The sequence below is a fragment of the Harmonia axyridis genome, chromosome 5 (assembly GCF_914767665.1).
Source record: "Harmonia axyridis chromosome 5, icHarAxyr1.1, whole genome shotgun sequence".
Taxonomy (NCBI): domain Eukaryota; kingdom Metazoa; phylum Arthropoda; class Insecta; order Coleoptera; family Coccinellidae; genus Harmonia; species Harmonia axyridis.
In genome coordinates this window covers 7,289,586-7,304,913 of record NC_059505.1, presented here as the reverse complement: position 1 = coordinate 7,304,913, position 15,328 = coordinate 7,289,586, and the positions used below count along the sequence as shown (strand labels likewise).

The 15,328-nt window shown below is 35.2% G+C and overlaps 2 protein-coding genes across 4 annotated transcripts in view; both read right to left on the bottom strand.

Moving 5' to 3' along the window:
* The window catches only part of LOC123680420, a 46,385-nt gene extending 35,136 nt beyond the window's left edge, over positions 1 to 11,249 (bottom strand). Inside the window, exons 1-7 of one of the 3 annotated variants that reach the window (XM_045618315.1) lie at positions 11,039 to 11,249; positions 10,871 to 10,986; positions 8,121 to 8,257; positions 7,713 to 7,920; positions 6,116 to 6,263; positions 2,852 to 3,096; positions 1,006 to 1,182 (exon numbers count right to left, since the gene is read on the bottom strand). In XM_045618315.1, the coding sequence (XP_045474271.1) occupies positions 1,006 to 1,182; positions 2,852 to 3,096; positions 6,116 to 6,263; positions 7,713 to 7,920; positions 8,121 to 8,257; positions 10,871 to 10,986; positions 11,039 to 11,214 (1,207 nt within the window). In that variant the 5' untranslated portion in view covers positions 11,215 to 11,249. Of the gene's footprint in view, positions 1 to 1,005; positions 1,183 to 2,851; positions 3,097 to 6,115; positions 6,264 to 7,712; positions 7,921 to 8,120; positions 8,258 to 10,870; positions 10,987 to 11,038 lie in introns of those variants that run through there. The other 2 variants (XM_045618313.1, XM_045618314.1) reach the window with 2 other exon arrangements.
* A 1,830-nt stretch (positions 11,250 to 13,079) lies between these two features.
* The window catches only part of LOC123680421, a 28,699-nt gene continuing 26,450 nt past the window's right edge, over positions 13,080 to 15,328 (bottom strand). The window contains exon 27 of the mRNA XM_045618316.1: positions 13,080 to 14,530. Within this exon, the coding sequence (XP_045474272.1) occupies positions 13,181 to 14,530 (1,350 nt within the window). The 3' untranslated portion in view covers positions 13,080 to 13,180. The remainder of the gene's footprint in view (positions 14,531 to 15,328) is intronic.

The window sequence follows — 15,328 nt, the reverse complement described above, 5'->3', positions numbered from 1 at the left end:
TTATTTTATTGGATGCTTTTGCACATGCAAGTAGGTCACCTTTAGTCTTTATTGAAGGTAACATCACAGCGCTGCATTACCTTCAAGAAATAGTGACGCTATATGTTCTCCCATACATCAACCGGCTCGAGAATCCAATATTTCATCAAGATAATGACCGACCTCATGTTGCCAGAGTTAGTTTGAACTTTTTCGAAGCGACCCATGTGAATCTTTTGCCATGGTCGCCCAGATCCCCCGATCTTTCGCCCATAGAGCATGTTTGGGACATCATGGGTAGAAAGCTTGGAAATTTACACCAACCCCCATTAACTTTGGCATCTCTGAGATATGAAGTACAGGTAGCTTGTGATAGAATCCCTCAAGAAGAAATAGACCATCTTATTGCATCAATGCCGAGACGTGTTGGAGAGTCGACAAAAACACTTTATTAACAAATTCTTTGAAAAAAAATTGTGAACCCTTCGTTTTTTTCTCCAAATGTCATTTTGAGGAAAGGAAGAAATAATTTTTTTAAAGTCAATTTGTAATGTCCTAGTCCTACTCTACCTCTGATAAGAGTGTGTACAGTTACTTCCGGGACACCCTGTGTGTGTTCAATTTGATGATTAAATGTAGTTAATTTTCTGAAAAATGAATATTCAAAAATTCGTTTTTATTATTTATTCCTTCGAAAATTAATGAATCGTTTTCTATAGAGCTAGTAAAATCAATCCGATACAGCAATCCATGTTTGTAGCAAATTTTATGATACCAGTTCTCTTCTCAATAGTTGATGCCGAAAATTCATAAAAAAAATTGCCTCCTTATAGTTTCCGAGAAAAGCTCTGGAGCTCTGGTCGGTGACCGGAAAGATTATTATTTTTATTCAATTTTCAGATACATTTAAAAATGTAAACCGAACATCTTTTTACATAGAATGGTTCCGAAGATTCTCTTTAGCTGAGTTTGTCTGTAGCAAATCTTTGAAGTTTGAATATATGAACAAATGAATATTTTTATTACCTTTATTTTCCGTGATTGCTACTGAGACCCAAAAATATGTTTCCTTGAAGTCACGATCACAATTGATGGTAAATTTTTGTAGTAAAGTGGTTCCACGACCAGGTGATAAACTACAAGAATGAGTATTCTTTGGCGTCGTTATGAACTTAAATGAGGCTGTAGTATTCTTATATTCATCTGAAAGTTTAAGAATCATAGATGTGCACTTCAAAACAGTAGGGTATTGAAATTGCACAAAATTATTTCGAGTCAACAATGAAGTCAGAGATAACCATTAATAACATCACGAAATGAAACAGTGTGACATTATCATTTATACTGTAACGATTTCGCAAGCCCTACGCCACTGCCTCTTTCTAGAAGGTACCGGGCGCATCGAGAGCTCGAAAAAAAGATCAAGTCCCTTCTAAGAGAGATGCCAGCGGTATATAACCAATTGATGCCGCGGAGGAGGACAGTGTCGAAGTAAACGGCAGTCAGTGCCGTACACTTATCACACTTATCGTTTGAAAGTTGGTACCAACTAAAAATCATATGGATTTAATACTAGCACCGCTATCTGAGCATCAGACTGGGGACTTTTCAATTGGCCTAATATCTATTATTATTATTCACTCACTTAAGAAAACTGTCTACCTGTACCTACAACATTGGTGATCTAATGATAAAAATTCGATTCTCCTACATAAAGGGTGTTTTTTTTTAGAGCTATAGAACTTTAAATTGCAATAAAACAACGATGGATTATTCGATTGACATGAATTTTATTTATCCGCAAGATAATCTTGTGACAAAACATTTTAAATATGATGTCTGGTATATGGCCACCACGGCTGGCTCGGATGTATTCCAATCTGGACGTCCAATTTTCGATGACTTTTTCCAACATTTGAGGCCGTATATCGGCAATAACACGGCGAATGTTGTCTTCCAAATGGTCAAGGGTTTGTGGCTTATCCACATAGACCAATGACTCTACATAGCCCCACAGAAAGTAGTCTAGCGGTGTTAAATCACAAGATCTTGGAGGCCAATTCACAGGTCCAAAACGTGAAATTAGGCGGTCACCAAACGTGTCTTTCAATAAATCGATTTTGGCACGAGCTGTGTGACATGCTGCGTCGTCTTGTTGGAACCACAGCTCCTGGACATCATGGTTGTTCAATTCAGGAATGAAAAAGTTGGTAATCATGGCTCTATACCGATCACCATTGACTGTAACGTTCTGGCCATCATCGTTTTTGAAGAAGTACGCACCAATGATTCCATCAGCCCATAAAGCGCACCAATCAGTCAGTTTTTCTGGATGTAACGGTGTTTCGACATAAACTTGAGGATTAGCTTCACTCCAAATGCGGCAGTTTTGTTTGTTGACGTAGCCGTTCAACCAGAAGTGCGCTTCATCGCTAAACTAAATAAAATGGACGTAGTGCGCGATACGTATTCCGCACAGAACCATTATTTTCGAAATGAAATTGCACTATTTGCAAGCGTTTTTCAGGCGTGAGTTTATTCACGATGAATTGCCAACCCAAACTGAGAATAAATCACTTGACAACTGTTGAATCGGTCGCCATCTCGAACAGTAATGCCAACTTAAAGTTATATACCTCGAAAAAAAACACCCGTTACTAGCACCGCTATCTGTGCATCAGATTAGGGACTTTTCAATTGGCCTAATATCTATTATTATTATTCACTCACTCAAGAAAACTGTCAACATGTACCTACAACATTGGTGATCTAATGATAAAAATTCGATTCTGCTACATATATGTGGCCGTGAAGCCTTCAGAATTATACTCAGGGCTATGTATATTATGAATTCGGAATTAGCTTCACTCACTCAAGTGAACTGTCACCATGTAGCCCGTATCAGGAACCTGAATATCTGGATTGATCTCGAACATATTCGTATTGTTTGTACGAGAGTTCACAAATGTCCACTCTTCCTTGCCATCTATGATAGCCTGGTCATCTTTTGGAACCTTGTACACGCTCCATGTCCAATTGTAGGGTGCTGGACAGTGGTAGGTGCAAAAAGCCAGCAATGTTTTAACATCTCGTCCAGGGTTACAATTTTGTACGCACCTAAGGATAAAAAATCAAACAAAATTATGAATGAACTTCGAAAAATGTTGAAGTAATAACTAAAGAAAAAAAGATTATTTAATCTATATAAAATGAAGGTTTGTTTTATGACGGTTGGTATTGAAAAAAATAATGGGTTTTCAGTTCTGTCAAATTAAATTTAGTTTTTTTATACATTAAATACGAGGCGTGTATTTAAAGTAAGGTCTCCAAGGCCATTGTATCGCCGCAAGTAGCGCTAGATGAAATCCGGCAACACTGTTGTATACGTTAGGCTCCCCTACACCAATCGACACCTGGTGGAGCTCATTAGGACGCTCAGTCTTGACGTAGCAGCCATTTTCAATGGAAGTGCTGGTTGTCGCTCCCGCCAGGTGCGACAGTTACGTTCAGTCATTAAGTTTTTGAAAAAAAATTTCCACCTATAGAAATTCATCGTCAATTCGAAGGAGTGTATGGTGAGAAATGTATGGACGTGAAAAACGTTCGAAAAAGGTGTAGAGAATTTTCTGCTGGCCGACTAAACGTTCACGACAAGGATCCCAGCGGCAGGCCGTCACACTCGGACAAAACAGTGCGGAAAGTTGACTCTCAATGAGTTGGCCGAAAAACTCCAAGATGTGTGCAGTAGAGACTCTATTCATCATGAAATTTGCGAACGATGAAGAAGTTCATGAAGCGGTCATTTCGTTCTTGCGCGAGGCGATGGGATCGTGGTTCGAGGAGGGGATACAAAAGTTTGTCGTACGAATGAGGAAACTCATCGAAGGGAATGGCGATTACGTAGAAAAATAGCTTAGATTTCAAGCTTCACAGCAATGTACAAAACTTAAATTAAATAGATGTTATTTAATGTGAAAAAAATATGATAAATGGAGACCTTACTTTAAATACACGCCTCGTATTTTAAGGAAAGTGTGATAATTGGTTATTCCAAAATGAGAGAAGCACTGAAATGAAAGTCAGGAGCTCTTGAGTGCCCTTTCATTGATGCGAAATGGGATTCTTGGAGATCACATAACCGTATTTAACACTTCACTCAATAAGTCTCGGTTCCAACCAGTAGAAACACATTTTTTGAAACGAAAGAAATACATTATTTTAAACTATTCTTTTAAATCAACTTGTCACTTTAAAATTATTCGTGAAAAGTGAAGTTATCACTTCAGTACTTCTTACAAGTACAATAAAAGAAACCGCATATTTTCAATGTCCAAAAACTATTTTGACAATTTTGGATCCAACGTTTGATCTTGTTACTACCACAAATACTATTTGAACCAGAAAGTGTTGCTTCCTGCGGAAATTCTTCTTCATACAATTTTTTGTGGCTCTTTATCAAATGTCGTTAAATAACTAGTTTCACTATTGGCATTATATACCGCTGTTCTTTATTTTTAAATAATTTGCACTTTGCAATTTTCATTGTTTTGAAATCGCCTGCCGTAACATAAAAAAAATCTGTATATTTCTTTTTCTTGTTGATTAATTTTGACTGGCCTACTGTTTTTTTCTTATAGTTTTTTCAGGAGGGGGCATCTTCAAAATCACCCATTTTGTTCTGGTACGTTTTCCGAGCTGCATGAGCTACATGAAAAAAGTTCAGGTTTAGACATTTCGAGTTCAGACACAACGCACAACACATGAAATATGAACTAATTTGCGGAATGACAGAATACAGGTTCAGACACGTTGCGCAATTCGATATTCAAACTTCAAACTGTTTGAAGAAGTTTAATTTCAAGCCAAACTAAAGATACAGAAATTAAGTCAAGTTTAACTTTTTTTTACATAAAAGTTTGTTTTTCAAGTCAAGTCAAGTTTGTGAATAAAATCAAACTGCGAGTAGATAGATAGATAGAGAGAATTTATTGGTCTCATAATATCAAATGACATAAGAGAAGTCAGAATAGGAACAAATTAAAAACTAAAACCAGAAATCACCTTAAAATACAAGAACTAAGCAATGATTTTAATGAATAAATACAGTAACACAATAAATAAACATATAGAAAATACTAAAAATCACTAGAAACACACAGGTAATTCAATATTTAAAATCAAGCAAAGTGAATGTTGCAGTCCGGACATAGTTCAATGAGTTTTTTAAAAATATTTCTCAACAGAATAGGGACACATGTCAACAAGATAGTTCTTTATTTCTTTTTTAAATTTATGCACTAAGGTAATACCTTCAAAACATTGTATTTTGAGTTTAATTCCCATTACTAAATGTAATTTCTTACATATTTCTATTCGTTTGATTTATATCTTGTGTCATGAGCATGAATATCACTATAAATAGCTGTTCTTATTGATATGCACCGATGTGATCAAATCCAATATATAAATGCCATACATAGTTAAAATTTTCAGGTTGACAAAAACAGGTCGACAGGAGTGTAAAAATGAGTCATTTGAAATACACCTGAGAATTCTTTTCTGTGACAAAAACACATTTTTAACTTGAGGAGAACTCCCCCAAATACGAATCCCATAACTAATCCTAGATTGTATTTCACTGAAATAAAGTAAACGAATGTGATCTACATTGAGTGTTTCCCTCAAATTTCTAATTTGAAAACATTTCGAATTTAACAACTTTGATAAACTTAGACAGTGAGTTTTGAAGGACAAATCCGAATCAAAAAACTCTCCCAGAAATTTCACATTTTCAGGTTTTGTTATGTTTGAGTTGTTAACCAATATATCAAAGTTAGGGGAAAAAGTTTTTTGGCGAGGATGAAATTCGTTTTAGCGGTATTGAATAACAAAGATTGATCACTAGACCAGGCAGAGAATTTCAATAAAGCATTCATAATTTTGGCCTTTAAAATGCGACTTGAATGTATCTTTAGACCGGACGGATGGACGGACAGAATCGAATGTATTATTTTGTGATTCACAAACTCAAGGTGCTTGTTACTGATTAACCTATAAATTCATCAGAAAAAATAATTATGTATATATGTATAATTATTCTTAGTAATTGATATTAATTAATAAAATATATTCTCACTTGATTTCTATTCCAGGAGTGTCTTTCCTTACATACACTAACTGTCTGGCGAAGGTCATTTCCTGCCAATATTTAGTCCGAACTCCTAGTTTGATTAAATACTTCATCTCTTTTCTATGTGCCGAACCAGGAATAACAAGAATGGGACCTGCAGATTATATTTCACAGATTAAAAATGCAGTCAACTCTATTTTCGTATTCGAATTAAATAAAGACAATTAAAATTTTCAATAAAATATTACGAGAAGATTGAAATGTGAAAGGAGGTCGTGGGAATGTTCAAAAAAATGAGGCAAGCTTTGAAGAGGAGTCAAGAGCTGCTACTATTATTATACTAATTGACAAAGAAACTGCAACACCCAAAAGGAGCTCTTTAAATTTTATTTTTTTTTTGGTAAAACATAGATAGTACAGCAAGGTATGGAAAAAAAACACGAAGGGTTTACAATTTTTTCAAATAAATTTATTAATAATGTTAATAATGAAAATAAATTTGAGATCTGAGAACAGAAAAAAGTCACTGGGTGCCAGATCTAGCGAATACGGTGGTTGCAGAAGCAATTCGAAGCCCAATTCATGCAATTTTGCCATTGTTTTTATTGATTTTTGATACGGCGCATTGTCTTGATGAAACAGTACCTTTTATTCTTCAAATAGGTGGGTTCTTTAATTATTTCAACCTTCAAACGATCCAATAACGCTATATAATCATCGCAGTTGATGGTCTGACCCTTTTGGAGGTAATCAAATCAAAGAGTATTATACTTTGCGCATTCCAGAATGATGGCATAACCTTGCCAGCTTCGGTTCATCGTGTGCAGTCCACTCAGCTGACTGTCGATTGGACTCCGGAGTGAAATGATGGAACCATGTTTCATCCATTGTCATATATCGACGCAAAAATTCAGGTTTATTACACTTAAACAGCTTCAAACACTGCTCAGAATCATTAACACGTTGTTGCTTTGTGAGCTCGCGCGGCACCCATTTTGCACACAGCTTTCCCATGTACAAATATTCGTCAATGATATGATGTATACATTCAGATGATATCTTCACAATGTCGATCAACTTCACGATTATTCAAAATTATTTTGTGAACTTTTTTGATTTATTCGTCGGTGACAGCCTCTTTTGGGCGTCCACTGCGTTCGCCGTCTTCGGTGCTCATTTCACTTCGTTTAAACTTAGCATACCAACCAATGATGGTTGATTTTCCTGGTGCAGACCCCGGAAACTCTTCATCAAGCCAAGATAATGCTTCAACTGTATTTTTTCCCTTTAAAAAGCAATATTTTATCAGCACTCGAATTCTTTTTCTCCATCTTTTATCATATAACAAAAGTAGCTACACTCACAACGCAATATCTCACAAACTAATGGTCGTACTGCTGTCAAATTTTGACACTTATCGTTTGAAGGTTGGTACTAACTAAAAATCATATGGATTTAATACTATCATCCGGTGTATCAAACCGGGGACTCTTCATTTGGCCTAATATTTGAAAACCTTTATCTTACGAATTGACAATATATCTGTTTTGGTTATCAGTCAACACATCATCATATCTAATCGAAAAAATAACCAAATTTTTACCTTTCTCTCTCGATGTTATGAATCCTCCACAAGTATCGCAGTCATAGATCCAGCTATACTCAAAGTTGTTTGTATCACGGGGATATTTACTATTGTAGTCCATACAACCAGATGCATTCAAAAGCAGATCCCTCCCCTCTCCAATATAACGTTGGAATCCACCCTGTATCATTGCAAATGGTGGAGAAACTTTCACAGTCAAGTTACACTGAAATGTGATATAGGTATAAAACTCTGTAGTAGGAATAGTAAGAAAACATATTCAGAGCTGTGAATAATAATTTTGAAGAGGAATTCATGTCAAAACATGAATATTTTGAAGGAAAACATTAACAAAAGCATTATATGAAATTGTCCAATCGTGATAGTGAAGGAGAGAATTGGCCAACACATCAACAAAACTCTCACATCATCCTTGTAAATTGACAGATCCTTCTTCACAGTATAAGCATTGATAACAACTCTATATTTGCCTTCGTTCAATTGGTATTTATCTATAAATAGTTCTCCTTCTGAGGGATTATCAGTAAATAATTGCGCCTCTCCTTAAATGACAAAAAAATCATATTAGAGATGAGGTATTATAAAGCCAATTTCTTTGATACCACTTCCTTACTTATTGCATATAATAATTGAAGTAATCAATGATTTGAATTGCCGTTTCACATTGTTGCCCTACATTTCTATTCTCAACTCTACTTAGTTCATAGAGAAAAATTACACACGTACGTCACACAACTCGCTGAGGACAACATTATTCGTTCATCTTTCACAGCAGTATGTGCAAGGAGTGTACCGTGTTATACACTGTTTCCGTAAAGTATGTAACAAATTCATTTTTAGCCGAACAGACCATTTTGAGGAATAATCCTGAAACACGTCGAAACAAGCTCGCTAATGCATGCATCAGCGAGCTTATGTTTATTCTTAAAATTATCCCAGGAATCTCTCATTTTCATTCGTAACTTGCAACGATTTTGCACGCTTCGGTCCATGTTACGCTACTGGAATTTTCGAAGACGCGGTAATTTGTCAGTTGATCGTGTACCATCGGTCGGAGCGCGGATGCGCGGATCTAGAGAGAATCTTCTGGAAGATTTTCAATAGTTGTCGAGACTTCAGCAAGGATACGTACCTAAGATTTAGATTTCAGTCATTATTAATTTAATTTGTGATTTGGAATCTAATTTATCGGCAAGAATTGTGTCGGGGTTCTCGGCAAGTGGTGACATGAATATTTGTATTCAACAAGTAATAATCTCACCAGACGAAATAATTTAATTTGAAACAGTCGTTTTTTTTTTGAGTTATCCATCTTGTCGACACGTATTTCAGGTTTGATAGGATTCTTTTTGTGTCAAACAATTTCAACAAAACTCCTTCTCAGGTTTATTTGATAATGAGTGTAATGATTTTTTTTATAATTTCTTGGTTAGAAATCCGAGAAGGAGTTGTAAATTCAGTTAACATATTCTAATATCGTTGTTCATTTTCTCAAAGCACCTCCCGTGGAACAACAGAAACCTTTCTTGGGATTGAAAAATATCAAGAAGTACTTCCTTGATATACAGAATTTGGAATAGTACGTATGTTAGACCACTTTAGTTCCTGAATCTGAAAGAATACCTGCGTAATACCTGTCATTATCACATCAACTTCGTTGAATGGGGATTGGAGTACTATAGCTTCCTGATAAGATCTGGTGTTCAGAAGGCTGAAAATAATTTACAGAAAAGGTTCCATCCTAATAGCAGAGTAACTCATTCAAAACCGATTTAAGTTAAGTTTTTATTCCATTATTTGTTTGTAGTGAAAGGGATCGATCATTGTATATTTTAATTTTATTAAATTTGTAAAAACCTGTGTAGGAGTTTTGTTGCCAAATAAGCCAAACCACCCTTAGAAATTAGTCTTTAGAGTCTCATGGGCAATTGTAAAGTTACAAACTCCATTTTAAGAAAATCCAGAGTATTAAATAAGAACAATTGGAAATGAAAAAAATTATTTCGAGTAATTTGGTTCGAACTTATCAAAGCTCATTTTCTCACATTACAGATATGGGTAAAAATTTTCGATTACGGTTTTCAAATCGGTAAAAATACTGATTGACTAGGAAGACTTCCTTCAAATGGGACATTTCAGGGGAGAAAGATCTCAAATTAATGAATGTTTATTTCAATGTAAAGAGGAAGATATGACAATAACGATGGAAAACGATATCAGCCAAATAGAAATTCACATTCACATCTACTCTTTCATTCTGTAATTTTCCTTTGTATTTTGGTACTAGTTTCTCATAGGCTTTATTATTAATATTCCTGTTTGCGTATGCTGAACTTTTTATTTTCCATCGACGGGTTTTCTGCGTAAATATTTCGATGAAACCTATCAAAAATTCTTTCATTTTGCACAAAAATTTGGTACGCTACGAAGTTCCGGCGGTACCTGATAAATTGTCGGCTGTCTGTGACCAGGTTCCGATGGCAGCCTGGGATGGCAGACAGTGTAGACTGGCTGCCATTTGGAAGCCAGCCATTTGGAAGCCTGGACTCCAAACGCTCGAAAAAACGCCTCTTGAGTGGCGTGCATAAAACCGAAGATGCCGATGGATGCTGGGATTGCTCGGTCTTGAAGAAACATGCAACTAGGAAAAGGTTCCGGAGCAATGGGAACATATGGCCTCAAAATTTTCGATTGAGTAATAGATTTCTCAAAAATCAATTCGTATTATCATCATTCACGTGTTTGATTGATCAGAGTAGTGACTCTTCGACTGAATCAAAAAATTAACAAAAATATGAGAAATGGATTTACAAACAGCCATTGAAATAATCCTAGAATGTGAATTCGCGATGTGGTAGAAGGAATTATCGAGAATTCCAGATACAAAACTATGTGCATTATCGGTACCTTTCAAATTCAGTTTTTGACTTATTTTTAATATCAGTAGGCGACGAGAAGAGCTGCAGTTGACTTGATGTAACTTGAAAATAATTTTTCATTTCAAAATTTGCATTTATGTATGATATACGCGTGTAATAATGGTAATTAAAAAAAAAAGATTTATTATTTTCAGTTACCTATTGCTCTTAAATGTGCAACAAAATGGTATCATTTCAAAAGGCCTTGATAATGTATTATGAGTATGAATGAATTACCAGTTTTAATATCCACCAATTTCCAATCAATTCTGTATTCCTTGTCTCTGCATCTCGTCAATCTGCCATATATTCTCAAATTTTCGTTTCGATAAATTACTTTATTCCCATTTTCGCTGAAACATTTCTCATTAACCGTGTTTCCTTCTTATCCCAAGTATTATTTACCAATTTTTAAATTCTAACTTTTCTTCACATCTAGGTGTTTGTCTCAACGATCTTGAATTTTCATTCGTATCTGTATCTGTCAATGATATTTCATAGGTGAACAAAATATTGATAATCAGAAGGGATAATGTAATGAATTTTTGAAAAATACTCATACTCAATACACAATATGTCATTCATTCATCGTATATTGTGACAAGCGAAAAAATTATGATTTGGCATTTCCTAATATTGATGGAGCAATATAAAGAATTGAAAGTATTTGATTGATTGATTATATTTAATAACTTTCAGTAGTTGACATAATAGGAACGTAATTTTTTTTTGGTACATTGGACTCTCGGTCTTAGTATTTAAAATTGTATAGTATTTATTGTATTAATTTTTTTGTGCTTTAAAGAGTATTTGAAATATTATAGTATTTATTATTAAAATCTAAAGTAGGATAATTTTTTCAGACTTGAGAATGGCTACAAACAATAGCCGAAACGTCGTCATTGCTGGAATAAATTTGGTCACCTATACCCAATAACTCAATATATATTATTCTAAGTAAGGTGCAGAACTTGCTCAAAAAACAAATGAAAATAAGTATTATACAGGTAGAGAATAGTGATATTTATTCTCTATAATGGGGGTAGATCGTAGGTATTTGGATGCATTTTCTGAAAAATGAGCTGACAATAGATAATTTCAAAATGAAATATGTAGATCAACGTCTATGTGTGTTGACAAATGCCAATTGACAAATTCTGAATCTTTTAAGAGTTTGTTTGATAAATGTGTCTGATTTAGGATCCAAAACGTTGAAAGAGTTCATTAAGTCAAAGTGTTATTGTTCGTTTATTTTGAAGCAATATATACTAAATCACAAAGAAACTAAAACACACAGAAGGAGCTGTTTAAATTTTAATTTGTTTTTTTGGTAAACATAGATTGTATAGCAAGAAGTAAATGATTGTAATTTTGAGAGAAAAACCAATTCCAATTCTGCATCTTCCACCGCCATGCTGGTCTTCGACGTCAAAATCACCGTTCTTGAAGCGTTGAAATCACTCTCGGCAGGTTCTTTCACTAATAGCGGTCTCACCATCGGTATTTGAGAGCATTCAATGAGCCTCAGCCGCAGATTTCTTCATATAAGAACAATAAATTAAAACCTCTCGCAAATGACTAGAATTTGGTACGTAGGCTGACATGTTTAATCGAGGATAACTTCATGATGTAGAAACAATTCGACTAATATTTCGATGGCCTTATGTTAACAAATACCTAAGCTTATTGTATGACATCTGCGAACTATTTATTTCGACTACCACTTACCGCTACAGCCATCTATTGCAAAACGGTGGAAGCAAAGTTGTACACCTATTATTTGTTTTTTCATGGATATCTATTCACTTCTGCGAATATGCAGTAATTTGTGTGTAGATTCTCATCATAAGCATAAAAAATTACAAGGTCACTTTGATATCTGCATTCGCTGCTCCCTCAAGACTAAGGAACCATGAATTGAAACATTTTTTGATCTTCCCTAAAAGGGGTAACTACAGCGTAATATAAACCAATTAATAAATAAAATGGTTGATACTTGGTAAAGAAAAAGAAGTACGATTTCCAAGTGTGTAATATCATACGATATTATATATATTATCTATCTGGTTAATGTATCAACAAAAATGCCATCAACATAACCATTGTCAAACAGAAGATTTCCACGCTATTACATAGGAATCATAATCGAAAGTAAACCAAGGAGAATGCATGTCATCGAGGGAGAGTAGCGATATACCGATTTCACCCTTGTTAGGGATCATCAGTACCAATTATCTTATCGTTTTATTAGTAAGTAAACAACTGAGACTCAAGTTGATTTGATTCACCTAATGTAACTATCCTCAATAGTATTCTTCGAATATTTGAAAGACTATCTCAGGCTCGAGGCCTTCGAAGCTTGACGATATCGCTGACGCCATATGCCGCCACTGGCTCTCTTTTGAAAAATATTCCTGATAGTTTAACACCTAATTGAAAACATATATAAACTTAAATAATTTATTGGATAGATTTAACCTACACATTTGCCTTTCTTTAAAAATATATAATACACTTATTTCTGTTTGTAATATTTGAGAATATCAGTTATACATCCTCCAAATCATTTGATTCATGTTTAGGAAAAATTTCTTTTACATTGATTTTATTTACAGTTTCCAACATATGTGATAAATTTTCCTGCATTCTTTTCAACTGAAGAGTATTTTCTTCCATTAGAATCTTATTACTATTGATATTCAGCTCTTTGAGAGTATGCGATAGACTCTTCCCTAATAATAGTGAAGTTGCTACTTCAACTTTCTTGAGAACACTCTCGTGAATTAATTTCACTTTATTCCCTCCCATATGGCCTTTGAAGAATCTTTCGGTCTCTTCTTCATCAAAGCAAGGGCCTTTACTCTTTTTCAAGTAGTATAAAGCGTATGTCATAATACGAATATCTTTTTGAGTAAGAGGTTTTCGTTTTGGATTTGAATTTCTGATGACGCTCAAACTTATAAAGGCCATTGCTTTCAGTTTATCTATGCTAAGTGTCATTGATTCGGCATACATGGCTTCATCGGCCTTCGGATAAATTGGCAGAGAATGCTTTTCAGCTTCATCTCCACCACCACCACCAAGTCTTAAAGACTTAAATCTCGTTTTCCAAAAATTGTAGTAAAAGGCAGATTGATCTTTGATATGAGTCCGGACAGAATATACTGTTGAATAATTCGAATAAAACTCTTGAGCTTTCGAATAATAAATAATAATGAGTGCTGCAAAGATACAGTTGAAAAGTTGCACTGCTAATGCGTATAATACGTAGAAGACATAACCGAAACCAAGTTTAGGCTCTACCAGCATCTTCAACTCCTCGCCTTCGAAAGGTTTGAAATTGAGAAGAATCAAAAATTCTACGGTATTGAAATAACCTTCGAATCTATATGAGTGGTCGACAAACAGGAGAAACCCAAAGAAGGCAAAAGCTACGATCACGATGGCGTTGTATAAGAATAACGCACAAAGTGGCAGAAATGATGTTTTGAGAGTCCTCTCAACTATCTTGAATATTGTAATGAACCGGAAGAGACCCCAGAGTTTTATAGTGGTCACGGCTATTAAAATAGTGCATAAAACGGTGAAAAGACTCTCTAGTTCCAGGAGGGAGAAATAATTGACGAATTCTTTGGGATCTATGCCTTCCAAAGACGCTAGTAGACGTCCGATCTCTGACTCTCTTCTATAGAACATACACACACATCCCAAACTGAGAATTATTAGTGCAATATCTACCAAATGCCATAAATCTTTAAAATACCACACTCCAGTTTTCTTGATTCTCATTGCGGTTCTTGTCGAGAATATTAATACGAGAATTATGAAGAGCCCAAAAAGTATAGGAACAGCGATGATGTTTTCATTCGACATGAGTAACATTTTCGACGTTTCAACCTGAAAAAATAGTTTTTATGAAAAATGTTCAAACATCGTATTTTGAAGGATATACAGAATATAAAGGGTTTTTTTTTTCGAGGTATATAACTTTAAGTTGGCATTACTGTTCAAGATGGCAACCGATTTAACAGCTGTCAAGTGATTTATTCTCAGTTTGGTTTGGTAATTCATCATGAATAGACTCACGCCTGAAAAACGCTTGCAAATAGTGCAATTTCATTTCGAAATAAATGGTTCTGTGCGGAATACGTATCGCGCACTACGTCCATTAGCGATGAAGCGCACTTCTGGTTGAATGGCTACGTCAACAAACAAAACTGCCGCATTTGGAGTGAAGCTAATACTCAAGTGAATGTGGAAACACCGTTACATCCAGAAAAACTGACTGTTTGGTTCGCTTTATGGGCTGGTGGAATCATTGGTCCGTACTTCTTCAAAAACGATGATGGCCACAACGTTACAGTCAATGGTGATCGGTATAGAGCCATGATCACTAACTTTTTCATTCTTGAATTGAACAACCATGATGTCCAGGAGCTGTGGTTCCAACAAGACGGCACAACATGTTACACAGCTTGTGCCACAATCGATTTATTGAAAGACACGTTTGGTGACCGCCTAATTTCACGTTTTGGACCTGTGAATTGGCCTCCAAGATCTTGTGCTTTAACACCGCTAGACTACTTTCTGTGGGGCTATGTAAAGTCATTGATCTATGCGGATAAGCTACAAACTCTGGACCATTTGGAAGACAACATTCGCCGTGTGATTGCCGATATACGGCAACAAATGTTG